The 15,969-nt window shown below is 36.1% G+C and overlaps 1 protein-coding gene across 1 annotated transcript in view; it reads right to left on the bottom strand.

Annotated features, from left to right (window-relative positions):
- Positions 1-15,969, bottom strand: part of LOC107087324 (dedicator of cytokinesis protein 9-like) — a 63,289-nt gene that overhangs the window by 8,371 nt on the left and 38,949 nt on the right. The window contains 12 exon segments of the mRNA XM_015378848.1: positions 428-541; positions 1,452-1,574; positions 3,991-4,097; positions 7,624-7,681; positions 9,353-9,568; positions 9,689-9,802; positions 9,884-10,066; positions 10,158-10,295; positions 10,385-10,500; positions 12,530-12,597; positions 13,075-13,122; positions 14,683-14,749. Coding sequence (XP_015234334.1) covers positions 428-541; positions 1,452-1,574; positions 3,991-4,097; positions 7,624-7,681; positions 9,353-9,568; positions 9,689-9,802; positions 9,884-10,066; positions 10,158-10,295; positions 10,385-10,500; positions 12,530-12,597; positions 13,075-13,122; positions 14,683-14,749 — 1,352 coding nt within the window.

Genomic DNA, 15,969 nt, shown 5'->3' with positions numbered 1-15,969 from the left:
ACACTAAATCCACTTTTACCTGATCACATTTAAACACACATCTAACACCAGTAAGTATATCGGTAAGCAACTTGCAGGAATTACTTAAATCAAGCAAGATAGCTGCTCTTTCTGAACCACAGATTCTGGCAACCAATAAATTAGAAACCATTTTATTAGACTTCTCTGGGCAAATGAAGCTACATGGGCACCAAATATGTGCAATAAATGCAGAAGCTCTAGTTTCGAGGCTCAACAGATGAAGCTCATCACTGATACCTTGCAAGTACCATCAGTTACACACATCCCCCAATAACTACTATAGACTTACAGCAGCCTTCCAGAGCAAGCAAAAAGAGGGGAAAAATTGGAATTAAAGAGATGAATATATCAGCAATATAGCATAGTTTGACCCCATCCAGCTTTAATGGAATGCTTTTAACCTCACCTGTCCAAAGAAAGCCACTCTGAAGTATGTGCCCAGCAGTCTCTTTCCAGTATGCATCACCTCCATCACTTTGGTGTAGGCGCGGTGGAGGGTGTCGTAGAGGTGTGTCAGTTTCTGTCCCACATATTAAGAAATGTTTTACATTTTGGAAAGTCACCAAGAAGCACATGAAGGAGGGAAACAACTAGTCATTTGTGTGAGAAATGAGCTGATAATAGCCATTAGGGAAGCCATTAATCTGATTTACATCTAGAGCTGGAGCTTAAATCCTTTAAACAATATGGGTCACTGTAATCCAATGTTTTGAATGTCTAAATGAGGATAAAACAAACGATTGTTAAACATCTGAACAGTCGGAGTCGTCACCATTTTTGATCCATCCAAGACTTAATTTCACTGGAGCAAGAGATCTTTATGAAGGATTTTACGGAGTAGGCGAGAACCACTAGCCTCGTGAGACCATCCTGATCTTGCGAGCTTTCAAGGTTTCACTCGCAGATCAGTCTGGCTACTTTCCGTTAAAGAAAATTTGGAGCCGTTCACCAAACGAACGTCCAATCAGCGTTGGCTTTGAGGCGGGTTGAGGTGTGACGCAACGAGAAGCGCGACAGTTCAGTCTAAGGAACATGGCGGCTTCAGCCGATGAAACTAGCGTTAGCGTGGCTATCGAGCAAGTTTTATCGGAATTACAGAGTATTTCTTCACTGAAAGAAGAGCAAAACACTGCTCTGGAGGCTTTTCTCAGAGGAAAAGATGTTTTTGCTCTTCTCCCGACTGGTTTCGGGCAAGAGTAGCCTGGCTTGTGGTTGTGTTTTCGTCGTCGCTCTGTTAGTACGTCATATGCTTCGTTGATCTGATTGGTTTATTTGGCCCGTCTATCACCAACATAGGCCAATCAGCTAACCAGTATTTTTGCCCCTTCCCAAAATTACTTCAACGGAAGGTTTCCAGATGGATATGCGGAGCAAATCCATCTGGCGGAGTCAGGTTAGAGTACCACTGGATTCAACAGGATTCATGTTACCTCAAAGTCCCTGCGCTGCTCATAGATGGGAATGATGAGCCTGTATACGTCGGCAATAAGTTCATAACGCTCAGCCTTCCACAGGCCATCAGCACACTCCTCCAGCAGCTCCAGCAGCACCTCCTGAACGTAGAAAAAAAACAGACTTCTCCTTTACCCAGCTGTTTTACAACAGGAAGGATGTCATAGAGAGAAATATTTTGTTTTAAAAGCTTCTCCATACATTTATTAAATGGAGAGTCAAAGGAAGACTAACAGTTTATGGAAATATGGTAAATCCCATCACTGACCAGTGGAGAATCACTGATATGCAGAAAGAAAACAGAAACCTCCTTAAATCCCCTTAGGACAGGCTGGGACTGGTAATCTGTGATATCGGGCATTTTTCTGGCGGGCCGGTCCTAATTTCAGCGTGCGAGGGCCGGCCCTCCTTGAATCATACCGGCCCCAACAATTACTCTCCGGCTGAAGCTCCTACCTGACAGTAAATAACTCAAGGAGCTCAAGAAGTAATCCAATGTTAACTACCTGAATGATGCATGCAGTATATATAGCCCTTCCTTGTCATGCACATCCTTGTGACGGTTGGCAACTGTAAAATCCTTGCAACAAACTAAATTATAATAAAACTAAAATGCTTTCTTTAAACCAAACTACAATGTTCCTCTTATATTCGGCAAATTTATGTTGTAATATTTTGCAAAAATATGTTGCGGTGCATGATGGGGTTTTGCATCTAAAGGCTAACGTTTCCCGTCTTACGTGCATTGTCTGGCAGTTTAGGGTAAAAAATGTCTTTAGATTTATGGACTAAGAGATCAATAGACTTTGGTTCAAATTGGACGAGATTTCGTATATCCTGGCGGTTTATGAACAATTTTTGTGCTGGAAAACGTGAGTCAGTGACATCTGGGCCGGTGTAGATGGAAAAATGTCAGGTCCGAAAATCGTTCCCAGTCCGAGCCTACCTTAGTTAGGACATTGCATTTTTGACCCTCTGCACCACGATTCATTATCCTTTTAATAGAAGACACTATTTCCTGCACCCAATGACACAGTGTATTCTCATTATCAGTTCGTATGAAATCGTACGAAAAAGTTATGCACAGTATTTCGTACGTTTTTTTCGTCGTATTTCGTCGTATTTTTACATCTTGCCTCGAGACAAGATATCCGTGCGCATGCGCATCTTACGCACTATTCAATAACATACAATTTAACATACAATTAACCCTAACCCTAACATACAAAACAGCAAGCAAACTAGTGAGAGACATCATGAAGTAATTATTGCACTGTCCGTCTCAGTTTTATGTCCGTCCGCCGATCTGCTTTTTTCGTCTTTTTGTTCTGTCTGGCTGCACATGCGCACTGGGAAGTTTTTTCGAGGAAAAACGTCAAAAACGTACGAAATACTGTGCATAACTTTTCGTACGATTTCATACGAACTGATAATGAGAATATGTTGAATGACAATATAATTAAAATAACACCTCATGCAAGTTAAAAGGGGGAAGGTTAACTTTTTTATTATATTTTACACTGCAAAAAAAGGTTTTGGAATTAATTAACCTTTTTTTAATTTACTTTTTTTTGCCGTTTTTTTTTTTGGTTAATTAGGTTGTTTTGCCATTTGGAAAGGTTATTTGGTTGTTTTGCCTTTGAATTAGGCCATTGCATTTTTTTTTTGTTTTTTAAAATGTAAATAATCTTGTTCCATTGGCAAAGTGTTTTACTTACCTCCTGAATTCAAGACAAAATGCACTTATTTTAAGAAATATTATCTTATTCAGGTAAATTCTTTTTTTTTTTTTTTTTGCAGTGTATCCCAGAAACTAGTGAACCTATGCATCGTCACATGCTTTGCTTCATAAAACCTGTAAGGGACATAGTTGATAAAGTACTTTTTAAAGGACATTTAGGATGATGGATGAAAAAAAAAACATGTTTAAGGCTTTACCTACATATCTGTCTGTGATTTGCAGGTTTCCTTAAATGCAATAAGGGCTGTTTTGGAAGGAAAGAGGTTTTCTGCTTCTTATATTTAGGCCAGCCTTGTTGGTTTTTTGAATACCATTTTATAACAGATTTACGGTAGCCCCTAAGAAGTATAATGTCTTCATATGAGGACGTTTTTTTAATCACTAAATTTATTAAGTTATGACTTCCTACTGATCACATGTAGAGGAGAAATCACATAATGGACGCCAAATAAAAGCTTCGGTATCAGGAGGGAACAGACGGGAGAAAAGATGCTTTAAAAACAAAAATCAACCTTTTTTATGTTGGATTCAGAAATGTTTGTCATCTCTTAGAAATCTTAGTTATGTAAGGCTCTACATTTGCTACAGAATCCACACAGAGATCACTGCTTAACTAACTCTACCAAAACAAAGCAAAAATACAAGACGCCAAAATTGTCAAATCCAAAATTTTACCCAAAAAACACAAATTAAAAATCCCAAAGGTTTGATCAGTGCAGCTCTAACAGGATACAAATGTACAATAAACACCATTTAGAAGATATAAAAAGTCTGACCTCGCTGAAGTGAACATCCTGCATCCCTACATCCTCCATCATGGCCGCCTCCTCATCGATGTTGGGAGTGATGACCCTGAATGCCGAGCAGCCTTGCCGAAACATTCCTGAAACACAGAAAGCATCTAAGAGATATACAAACCAAAAATGAGCCAATGAGACTCAAACTGATTTGAGGAAAATTAAATTTAATCTGTTGGGTTTTTATACTAAGCAGGTTACAAAAAGTAAAAAAATATATATTGGGATAAGATACAAACTCTTAAATATCGAGGAGTTGACAAAAAAATTAGCGGTTTTTGGCGTTTGGGCTAAAGAAAAATAAACAGATAAATCACCCATATTTCTAGCCGCTCTGCAAAGGTTCTTCTTTTGAGAATGTTCTGTATTATTTTTATTTACATCCACTCACTGGTAAATCATGAAAGTGCAACTTTTTTATTGGTTATTCTAGAACAGGGGTCTTCAACCTTTCATATCCAAAGAGCCATTTTTTCCCCCCGAATCAGACTAGGTAAAAGTTATTTAGAGCAGCACAATACTACATGACTATTTAATCAAACACAACCTATCATTTTTATTAAATATCTGTCGTAGGGAATCTGTTGACATCTTAAACAACCAAAAGTGTATTGCTATTTTTAGCTTTTAAAATAATGATAAAACACATAATTTCCAAGCTAATCCAAAGAAAAATGGCTCTAAAAACATACTTCTGATTTTTTATGTCATTCTGTTGTGAAGATTTGTTTTAAATATTCTTTATAAAAACACTTAAAGCTCCTGACTGGTGTTTGTTATTAAAGTAAATTGTCCTTTTTAGCCTCTATGAAGAGCCATTATATTGGGTCCAAAGAGCCGCAGGTTGCAGACCCCTGTTCTAGAAGAAACGTTCCTGTTGCATTAAAATGTAGAGAAGCGAGGACAAATATCAATGTTTACTTAGGAAAAAGTTAAGATAAGAACAAAAATCTATTTGTTCAGACTAGAAGTGTACAGCATTCTGAGTTTTACTGGTTATGGTCGAACCGACGGATAGCAGGTCGATTGATCCGCCTTAATTTCCTTAATTTTGGATGATCAGCCTATATGGACTAGTGACCTTATCTACCTCTGCAAAGGTCTGTAAATAAGCCACTGTCAATGCTCAGCACTTTTCATTAATATTTGAGCACATTAGCACTGCTTCATATGAAGTTAAAACTAGTTCATATTGTTTCACAGGTACTTTGTACTTATATATTGAAAAAAATAAGACCTGACCTTTGGACAATTACCGTAATACAGGGATACATTTCTGGAGCTAAATGTATTTCATTTTGTTAAAAGCTTTTCTTTTAAAAAAAACAAAAATATATATAAAATTGAGAATATTGAAAAAAAAAAAAAAGATTTAAAAGCAAAAAGAAATTTTCAAAGTACTTTTCAGACTCAACTATCTTTTCATTTTTCTGTTGTTGTTTTTTTAGTAGCTTCAAACTGCCGGAACAAAATGAGAAGAGGATTAGGGCCACTGAAAAAAAAAAAGTTAACTGATTCTTAAATTTTATTTCAGTTTAACATGGGAAAAAAGTCAGACTCCTGACTTTTTTTCTCAGAATTCTGAGATTAGAGTCAGAATTCTGACTTTTTTCTCAGAATTCTGACTTTAATCTCATAATTCTGACTTTTTCTCAGAATTCTGAGATTAGAGTCAGAATTCTGACTTTTTTCTCAGAATTCTGAGAAAAAAGTCAGAATTCTGAGATTAAAGTCAGAATTCTGACTTTTTTCCCCATACTATACTGAAATAAAAAAATAAAATCTGTTAACTTTTTTTTTTCAGTGGCCCTAATCCTCTTTTGTATCAGAGAAAGTGGTTGTTAAAAGAAAAAAAAACAACCCAGAATCATCAGGTCAGGCTTTTTAAAGATCAGCAATAAAGAAAACTGCAGTTAGTAAATCCCTGGTGAAGGCATTTAAAGATTTAAACACAATCTTTCAAGTAACAGAAGAATAAAGGGTTAGCAGTTTAATGCTTTATAGTTTCTTTAAACTGCCTTACCTGTTTCCATTCAGGTAAATCTGAATATTTTTATATTCTCCATACATATTTTTGTATGAAAAAAAACCCTACTTAAAGGTTCAAAAAATATTGTAATGCATACTGGCTCCTTAGATTTGAAGAATCAACTATAGCAGTTTAAAATACTTTTATTCTTACTTAAAATGTGGTGAAAATTCACACCATATCCCACAGATTTTCTCATAAAAACTTAAAAACATCACTCCTGTAACAATCATTCAGACTACAACAGGGTTGGTGTTGTTTTTGCACTCTGTACTTAAACATCCATAAATAAAAACTAGCAAACTGCCTTCAGAAACGGCTGATTTTACCATGTTTAATTACCCCAAAGGTGAGGTTAATCTGTAGAGATCAGAGAAAACAAATGCGAAAAACTTTCTATTTCTCCCAAATATTAACAAATGATGTCACTTTTCTTTCATTTCCTCATAACATCCTGACCACTGCTGTTGACTTAAATACCTGTCCCATTATCTGATAAATCTTCGTCAATAAGGAGGCGCAACAGACGCTAAAGTACAAACGTTATCTGTGAAAATGCCCTGATGAAGATTAGAGCTCAGAAAGCAACATGTGACCCTTAGTGTTAGGGTAAGGAAAAGTTCACTGTATATTTGCAGCTGCGATTGAGAGGTATTGATTGTACAATACAATAAGGTCTAAAATTCCTGTACATTTGAAAATAAAAATTATATGTTTGTCTCTGTGTTGCCCTGCGATGGAATGGCGACCTGTCCAGGACCCCGCCTCTCGCCCGTAGACAGCTTGCCCTTGCCACCCCACTTGGGATAAGCATGACGGAAAATGGATAGATGGATGTAAATAAGCATTAACAATGAGGTCCCCTGAACATGTTGTAGTCAATAGTGCAGGAAAATTCCTCTAAGATTTGGCAGACATTATGTACCAAAAAAAAACCTCCTAATTCAATGAGATATTTTGGCAATGCATGCCCCTGTCCTAGTGTAGGCTGCACCCTCAAAGCGCGCAACCATGACAACCAGTCAGAGTTCGTAAAGATACCTTATGAGCACAGAATAATACCTAAGATGAAGGCCGAAGCTTGAGTGATGGGCTGCTACAGACCACTCTGGGCAGCTTATTTCCCCTTATGACATCATAAAGGGCACAATTTTCAAACAAAGCATTTTAAACACACATAAGCTAAGAGGTGGAAAGTTTTTTTTTTTTTTTTAGTTAAAAAATGTTTATTATATGTATTTTGCATAATGTGGGACCTTTAATATAGCCTAATAAGGTATGTTTTTAATATAGAGTTATATAATTGACAGCTGCATTAAAGACAAAAAGGAATTTGGATGCATAAAATCTATATATTCATTTTAAAATGTGTTTAAAACCAATAATAAAAACATATTCTCCTGTTACAGAGTAATTGATTAATCAAACTACTAAAGAGAATGTGTAAACATTTACTAGTGACTCAGGTTATTGCTTTTATAATGAGGGTAATAAATGCAATAAAGGAGGGTCAAAGGTTATTATTCTCATGACATTAAGATAACCAAAGTCAGAGAAGTTCATCAACTATTTTCTACACTCACCTTTTCTCCACAGATACTCGGCCACCAAAGCAGCAACATGAACGTAGCACATGGCTGCCTGAGGAGGAGGGAGAACAGAGGTTGGAGAAACATTACATGATCATAATTAAAGTGCTGTAAAGATTTACAGATTTATTCTCCTTTTGCATGATCTCTTTGATTATCAGAAATTATTTAATTTCCCTTTAGGGTATTTTTAACTGAATTGAATGAAATCTTTCAGGTAATCAGATAAAGTTAAATATCAGATAGACAAGCTGAGTAAATGCAAAACTTTAAATTATAAAATTATTAATTGATGGGAAAAGGTATTTAAATATGGAAGAGGATTAGGGCCACTGGAAAAAAAAAAAAAAGTTAACTGATTTTTTAATTTTATTTCAGTTTAATATGGAAAAAAAGTCTGAATTTAATCTCAGATTTCTGACTTTTTACCCAGAATTCTCTGAATTTAATCTCAGAATTCTGACTTTTTTCTTAGAATTCTGACTTTAATCTCAGATTTCTGACTTTTTTCCCCCAGAATTCTGAATTTAATCTCAGAATTCTGACTTTAATCTCAGAATTCCGACTTTTTCCTCAGAATTCTGACTTTAATCTCAGAATTCTGACTTTAATCTCAGAATTCCGACTTTTTCCTCAGAATTCTGACTTTAATCTCAGAATTCCGACTTTTTCCTCAGAATTCTGACTTTAATCTCAGAATTCTGACTTTAATCTCTGAATTTCAACTTATCTCAGAATTCTGACTTTAATCTCAGAATTCCGACTTTTTCCTCAGAATTCTGACTTTAATCTCAGAATTCTGAAATGTTCCCATATTTAACTGAAATCCAATTTAAAAATCAGTTAACTTTCTTTTTTTTCAGTGGCCCTAATCCACTTAAACCAACCTGGCCTTATAAAAATAAACACCTCCCCTTGTTGAAGCATAAATAAAAAGTAAAATTATGGACTAATCTGATCTCATATCAGGTAATTGAGGGGAATTATTTAAAGTATAGACATTAATCTACAAGTGATATTTGAATGACATTAAAACAGGCTTTTTATGATTAATAAACACTCTGAATTTAAATAATGTTTACAAAAAAAAAAGGTTAAGATTTTTTTGCAGTAAGGTGCAGTTATCAGCGTGGGACTGCCAGTTATTAGCTACAGGGTCAGGATATATCTGAGATTCCAACAACATTAAAAACCAAGTAGAGGTAAATAATCCAGGCCCTGAAAGTAAAAAAAAAACCTGCCTTTTTTTCCTTCATCCTTTTCACTTAACCGCACTGCAAAGACAATCTATAAATAAGTGAAGATTTCTTAAATTAAGTGAATTTAACCTTAATTTGAGTAGATAAATAAGAGGATTTGCCAATGGTATGAGTATTTTTACTCTTAAAATAAGATAATAAGATAAAAATGCACTTGAAACAAGACAATGCAGTTGTTTTTTTCTTATTTTAAATGTAAATTGTCTTGTTCCATTGGCAAAGTGTCTCACTTACTCCCTCAATCCAATAAAAAAAGCAGTTATTTTAAGAAAAAATGACTCATTAAGATTTGAATTTTTTGCAGTGCAGGTATTTAGTCCCTCGGGTGATTAGTCTGCATTGTGGTGCTGGAAATCAAAATGGTTGGATCTGATCTCTGTAAAGCCCTTTTACTTTCTAGACCGGAATTATCCGCCCCTAAAACCAAGTGAGGAGCAGAACTCCAAGATGTGTGACATTCGTACCTCAGAAAGGTCGCCGTTCTTGTTGTGGATGCGAGCCATGCTGTCCAGCCAGGTCTTTCGGAGCTCGGGGGTGCTGGTGTAGGACTTGGCCAAACTGTACTGGAGGTCCACCAACATCTCTGGGTCGTTCTCATGCTCCTTCATCTGCTCGGTGGCCATCAGCACCGTCCTGATGCGTTTGGTGAGATCCTTGACATCTGATGGGAATGCTGTGTGCTGCCAGGGGCAACAGCATCACAGGTATAAAAGTTAAAGATGCAATGAAACAAACTTTATCATGTTTATCCTGAATTACACCTAATCCCAACAACAAGCACAGCTTTTAACACAGCTTACCTTTATGTTCTTGTCACTATTTGCACAATTATTGATAATGGAGAGAGACTGCTGGAAACGCGTGCTCCCAATTCCAATGACATCAGCTATAAGCTGGCTAACCGCTATCACCACCTAAAAAAACAGATTCATAAAATGAGCCTCTCGTGTTTTTAAAGAAGCAGGAGCCTTCTTGCGAGGGGCTTTGTCTCATACCTGCAGGTGGGTTCGCACAAAGGACTTGCGGCCCGTGTAGTCGAAGTTACTCTTCATCAGGAAGTAGAGAAGGTGGGCCGCATCGCTGCGGATGGAGCTCAGCTTGGAGTTGCAGCACTTGAGGATTTCATAGCAGAGCGAGGCGCACATGTCGGCCCTGCCGTCGAAGAACGTGCATGGAAACTGGAAGACACGGGTTATGGAGGACTGGGATGATAAATAAGAGGAGACTAGAGAAGTGTTTAGAGAGAGAAAACAGGGGCAGCTCATTCACCTTAAAAATGAAGGTCCTGAGGGAGGTGAAGATCTGTTTGAGGGCCGCCTCTGACTGAGGGATCTGCAGGAAGCAGAGATGCACCTGGAAGACCTTCTTCATCAGGGGGTTGTGGCCCAGATCTGAAATCAGCTGTGTCTGCGAACAAACAGAGCGTGTTATTTGACCACCAGCCAGTAACACCACAGCTCCTGCATGCAGAAGGTTAACGTGCTAGTAAATGACACCTTGAATCCCATGATGAAGGTGCTCAGCGTGTCCAGCACGGTCAGACAGACCTCCGTAGACACGTTGGCCTCCAGCAGGCACTGGCTGTTTACCTCTGCCTCTGTTTGGGAGTACACTGAAAACACGCAAACATCACTTTTAATCTTTAACTCTTTTGTTTTCATCTCATCACTTCGAATTAAAAGAATCAGGAACAAATGATCCGTTTTAACTCCTTACTGGAGTAAGCGGTAACCATTTCTAACAACAAATATTAACCTTTTAATGAGATTCTAATTTTTAAACTCTAAGTAAAAGATCAAATCTGCAAAACTGCCTTTGATATTATTATTGCTATATTGTAGTTGCAAAAAAATTAGTTTATTCTTTCGAGCAGTTCTGCGTGATTTACAGACTTCTTTATGAACTTTAAAGCCTGCTGAATGTGATCCCATTTGGGGTATTAAGATCAAACAGGATGGGGTATTAAGATTCACCATTTTTTTATTAAAATAAACAATAAATATTCAAATTAAAGTGCTTAAAATAAAAAATAATCTCTTATAAATGGGGAAAACCAACTACTTTGGTTGCCAATGCTTTTTGTATTATATATTTACACCACTGGTTAAGTGATTTTAGAAACATTTCTATAGTCAACCAATTATTACACGGGAAAAAAATCGAAATCTAGATAGGTCATTTTTTCTTAAAATAAGTGCATGTTTTCTTTGATTGAGGAGGTAACAGAGACATTTTGCAAATGGAACAACACAATTTACACTTAAAATAAGAAAACTCAATTGCATTGTCTTATTTCTAGTGGATATGATCTAATTATCTTATTTTAAGAGTAAAAACATTCATTCCATTGGAAAACTATCTTATTTACCTACTCAAATTAAGGGTAAATACACTGAATTTAAGAATATTTTACTTATTTCTAGATCATTTTTCCAGTGTAGGATCATGAGTCAACTCTGACAACATTTTGTGGGTCAAAGGTTAAAAAGTTTGTGATCCTCTGCTCCAGAAGACCTGGGGGAACTATAAGACATCATATTGGGAACGTTAGTGGTGGCAGCATCATGCTGTGGGGAAGCTTTCTGCAGTGGTGACAGGGAAGCTCGTCAGAAAACCATCGTCATTCCACTCCCACATTGTGCACTACTTTATCAAGCTCTATCGAATAAAAAAATAAATAATAAATTAAAAAAAATATTTGTTTTGAAAATTCGTGAAAAAAAATTACTGAGATATGAAGATTTATGTGGGAAATTAAAACTAGATAAAAAAAAAAAAATAAAAAAAATATGTTAGATATTTTTTAAATGAGTCGATATACTAGTGAGAGAATCAACCCAAATCTGATTTTTCTAAGCAGTGATTGGCTGCTGTTTAATACTTTGTTAAAAAATAAATAAAAAGACTGGTAGAAAAATTAGATTTAAACTTAATTTGCATTCAGAAGTTTCTTTTTCTTTTAGTAGTAAGATCATGATACACTGAGGGAGGGAAAAATTGTGGTCATGAGAATATTATTGCTGGACACTTTGCAACATGAACAAGTAGGTTTTGTAGCTTACCAACTCATTACAGTATAACCTTATAATTACAAACCAGCTGAAAATAAACCTTAGAATAAAACTGCAGACTACTCTTAGCATTACCTCTTATGGATTAAGGTTACATTAAATGAAAAATTCAAAATTAAATTTCTTAAAATGTATAGTTAATCGAAAAGAATAAAGAAAAAAAAATGTCTGTATAAAATTTCCATATCAATTCAATTCAGTTCAGTTTATTTCTATAGCGCCAATTCACAACACACGTCATCTCAAGACACTTTACAGTTTAACCAGATCATCCAGTCAAATTGATTGAAAGTTTAATATCTAAGGAAAACCAGTTGATTGCATCGACTCATTGACTCGAATGCAATCCCTCACACTAAGCATGCTTGTAGCGACAGTGGAAAGGAAAAACTCCCTTTTAACAGGGAGAAACCTCCAGCAGAACCAGGCTCAGTGTGAGCGGCCATCTGCCGAGGCCGACTGGGGTTCAAGGAGACAGAAGCAGAGATACAGAAAACAACAATATTGTACATTTTGTAACCAATATCAATCAGTGCCATATGCATCGAGATTTATCTGGATCTAGCTTACTGTTATTGATGGTGTGAGCATTCTCCAGAGCTCCCAGTTGCTGCAGACGGGCGTGAAGGATCCCTGCCCTGTTACGAGACACAGGCAGAGTCAAAGACTTCCTGTCTGCAGCTACAGGTCCTGCACCCTCCAGACTCCTGATGGGAAAAAAAAACACACCATAGCATTAAGTTTTCCCATAAAATAGAAATTGCTAATCACATTTCGTCAATCTGTCATTTAGTCCGTGTTTAATGTGCAAACTAAAAAAAAAAAAAATGCAGCTGATAAATTAAAATCTGGAAAAACAAGTCATGCAGTAAAGCACAGAGAGGAAGAAAGAATAAAGCTCTTACCCATGCAGGGGAGGGGGGGCTAGGACCCACAACGATATTCGCAAAACAACTCGGCAGCAGTGTTACAGATAAAAGATAGCCAAGAGCTAAAGTTTAAAACATTCTCCTGAGAGAAATTAGATTTATAGATGTGTTATTGCGAAGAATACAAGCAGAATTTGTTTAATTTGAAGAATTAAAATAAAAAACATGTAATCGGTTAGACATTACCTGGCGATGGATCTTTTTCCCATGTATCTGAACTGATGGAGGCAGATTCTGAAAAAGGGCAACAAATTAGCTTCATGGCAGAAATCATTTAGTACAAATACGAACTCATAATAACAAAAAACGGTGCACCGTATCTCTAGCATATCACCATCCTTTCTGATGGATTTAAAGCAGTAATAAAGAACATTCAGCTTTGGTTGATTTTGGCTCCCCCCAGTGGACAAAAAGTGTATTGTTTCTTTGAAGGAAGACACCATTTCCCATGAGTGACAGCACATTGCTTGGAAAAATCCTGATCTGGTCACACAGTTTTGATCTACTTTTCTGTTTCCAGTGGCTGTGTGACAATGAATAGCAATGAGGTAATGAAGCTAACAGTGGTGAAACAATGTCATATGACTATGATGTAAATAAGATAAGCTGAACTTTGGTTTGATACCGTATTCTTGCATTGCTGTACTAACATGAAATGTGAGCTGAGAGCACAGAATTAGTCATCAATTATATTTGGAAAAAAGTCAGAATTCTGAGATTAAAGTCAGAATTCTGAACTGAAATAAAACTGAAATAAAATTCAAAAATCAGTTAACTTTTTATTTTTTTTCAGTGGCCCTAATCCTCTTCCGTATTTTTGTGATGACAAGTTTTTTCTAAAATCATCCTCAAGTCTGCCTATTTTGTATTCAGGATGTATGGGGTCTCCAGACATGTTAGTTGCTGTTATCTTAGGTTGTATCCATCTTACGTGTCAAAAAACAAGATGCATTCAATCATTTAACGCTAATGTTTGTTTATTCCCAAACTTTAAAAAAAAATTTAAATAGTATTTTAGTTTAATTACATGTTCTGTATTGCATTTAGTTATGTTATGTTAAATTGTTTTTAGGTAATATTGCTGAATATAAATTTTGGGATACTTCCAAAATGCCTTTTCTGGTTCTTACAAGTTTTAGACAATGTTTATTCCTTAGTGAAAGATGATTCATACCTTTGACATACTCAGGGTTAAATTAATCTTATCCAATTAGATCACCATAAAGCTGGGAGTGGAAAAATGATAAAGCCGTTAAGCGATTATCAGAATTATATCTCTATACAGCAGCTTTGTGAAGTTTAAAAATGCTAAAATCTTGCTTAAGTTAGCATGGCTGATTTAGCATTTCCGTCATTGACAGCTATCCTAAATGGATTAACACAGCTGGCAACCTAATAGAGGTGAAATATTTATTCCTAAATTATACTTTCATTTCCAGCTTTTATTTTCCTTTCAAATTGAATTCAGGTTGTTTGATGCTTTAGATTTTTTTGTAATTGTTGTTCTGTTGGATAAAATGTTGGTACAATAACTGAGTCATTGCTTTCTGAATCTCTAGTGCTCACAGTGTTTATCAAGATTTTCTCTCATAATAAATGATAACTTCATTACAAAGCATCCAGGAAAAGAAATGTTTGATTTTGTTGAATTTATGTGTTAAAATCACTTTATAAGAACCAAGCTGGTTTTCAGGGTTAACATCAGGTTATGTCTTTGAACCAATATCCCTCTGCTGCATTTTAAAGCTGTTTTTTCCCCACCGTCTACCAGTTGAAGTCAACACCTGCACTTACTCTATTAGAGTAAAGAAGTCCGTCAACTCTGAGGGGGCTGCTTTGTTCCAGTAGGAAAACAGGGCCTCTAAAGTTGGCAAAAAGAAAACAATGAGAGAAAGGACAATTATCAAACACCAGCCAGGATCAAAATAAAGTTTAATACAGCAGTTTACAAAGTATTACTAAGTCTTGACCTTTTAAATTATGAAACCTCAGTGTCATTTATGGGATCTTATCAGATATACCTGAATAATGTAATGTGGAAAATATATGTTTTTTAATTGAACGCATGCATAGGGTCATTGAACCAGAACCTTGTTGCTGTTAAATTGCTCCCTTCATGATACTGCCACCTCTGTACTTTTACTGTAAAGTTTCTTCCTTTTTTTTACTTCAAATGTTATTATGACAGAAATTCTCAGTTTTAGTTCTATGCATTCACAAATTAAAGTTTATCTTCCTGCAAACTATAATCTGTCTTTCTAAGGGTGGTTTTGATTAACTGCTTCCTCCTTGCTAAATGCATTCCTCCTTGCATTTAGCTATGGATAATGTTTCTTTCTTGTCTTCCTGCAACTTTTTCAGAAGGGCTTTTGCTCTCTTTCTGGGTTTTACCCAAAAGCATGCTTACCTCTGCAGGATAGAAATATTCTCCTTCTTAAACAATATGATTTACAGCCCTCCTCAATGTGTTTATGCTTGTTAAACAGATTAACGATTAAAAAGATGAACTTGGGGTGCAAAACCCTATTTCTTATGAATTTTTTTTTAATGATTTTTTCACAAGTAAGGAGTGTGTTTGTGGTTTTAAGTTGCCACTTGCAGTAGAAGCTTAAAAAAAGCTTTGGCATCATCACCTAGGCTTTCTATCTTGCTTAGTAAATGAAAAAAAAAAAAAGATCTTAAAAATATTACTTTCATATGGAGCCCCTAAAGGGACGTGGAGGGGAAAAAAATAACTTTTGCGATATCCCGCAATACTTTTGCGAGATCCCGCAATAGTTTTGCGAGATCCCGCAATAGTTTTGCAAGATCTCACTAAAGTATCGCGGGATCTCGCAAAAGTTTATTTTTTGCGTCATCTCGCAAAAGTTTTGCTGGATCTCGCAAAGGTTTTGCGGGATATCGCAAAAGTATTACGGGATCTCGCAAAAGTTTTTTTTGCGTGATCTCGCAAAAGTTTTGCGTGATCTCGCAAAAGTATTGCGGGATCTCGCAAAAGTTTATTTTTTGCGTGATCTCGCAAAAGTTTTGCGGGATATCGCAAAAGTATTGCAGGATCTCGCAAAAGCATTGCGGGATCTC

The sequence above is a fragment of the Cyprinodon variegatus genome, unplaced genomic scaffold (genome assembly GCF_000732505.1).
Source record: "Cyprinodon variegatus isolate N-32 unplaced genomic scaffold, C_variegatus-1.0 Scaffold9, whole genome shotgun sequence".
NCBI classification, from domain to species: domain Eukaryota; kingdom Metazoa; phylum Chordata; class Actinopteri; order Cyprinodontiformes; family Cyprinodontidae; genus Cyprinodon; species Cyprinodon variegatus.
This window is presented reverse-complemented; position numbering and strand designations above follow the sequence as displayed.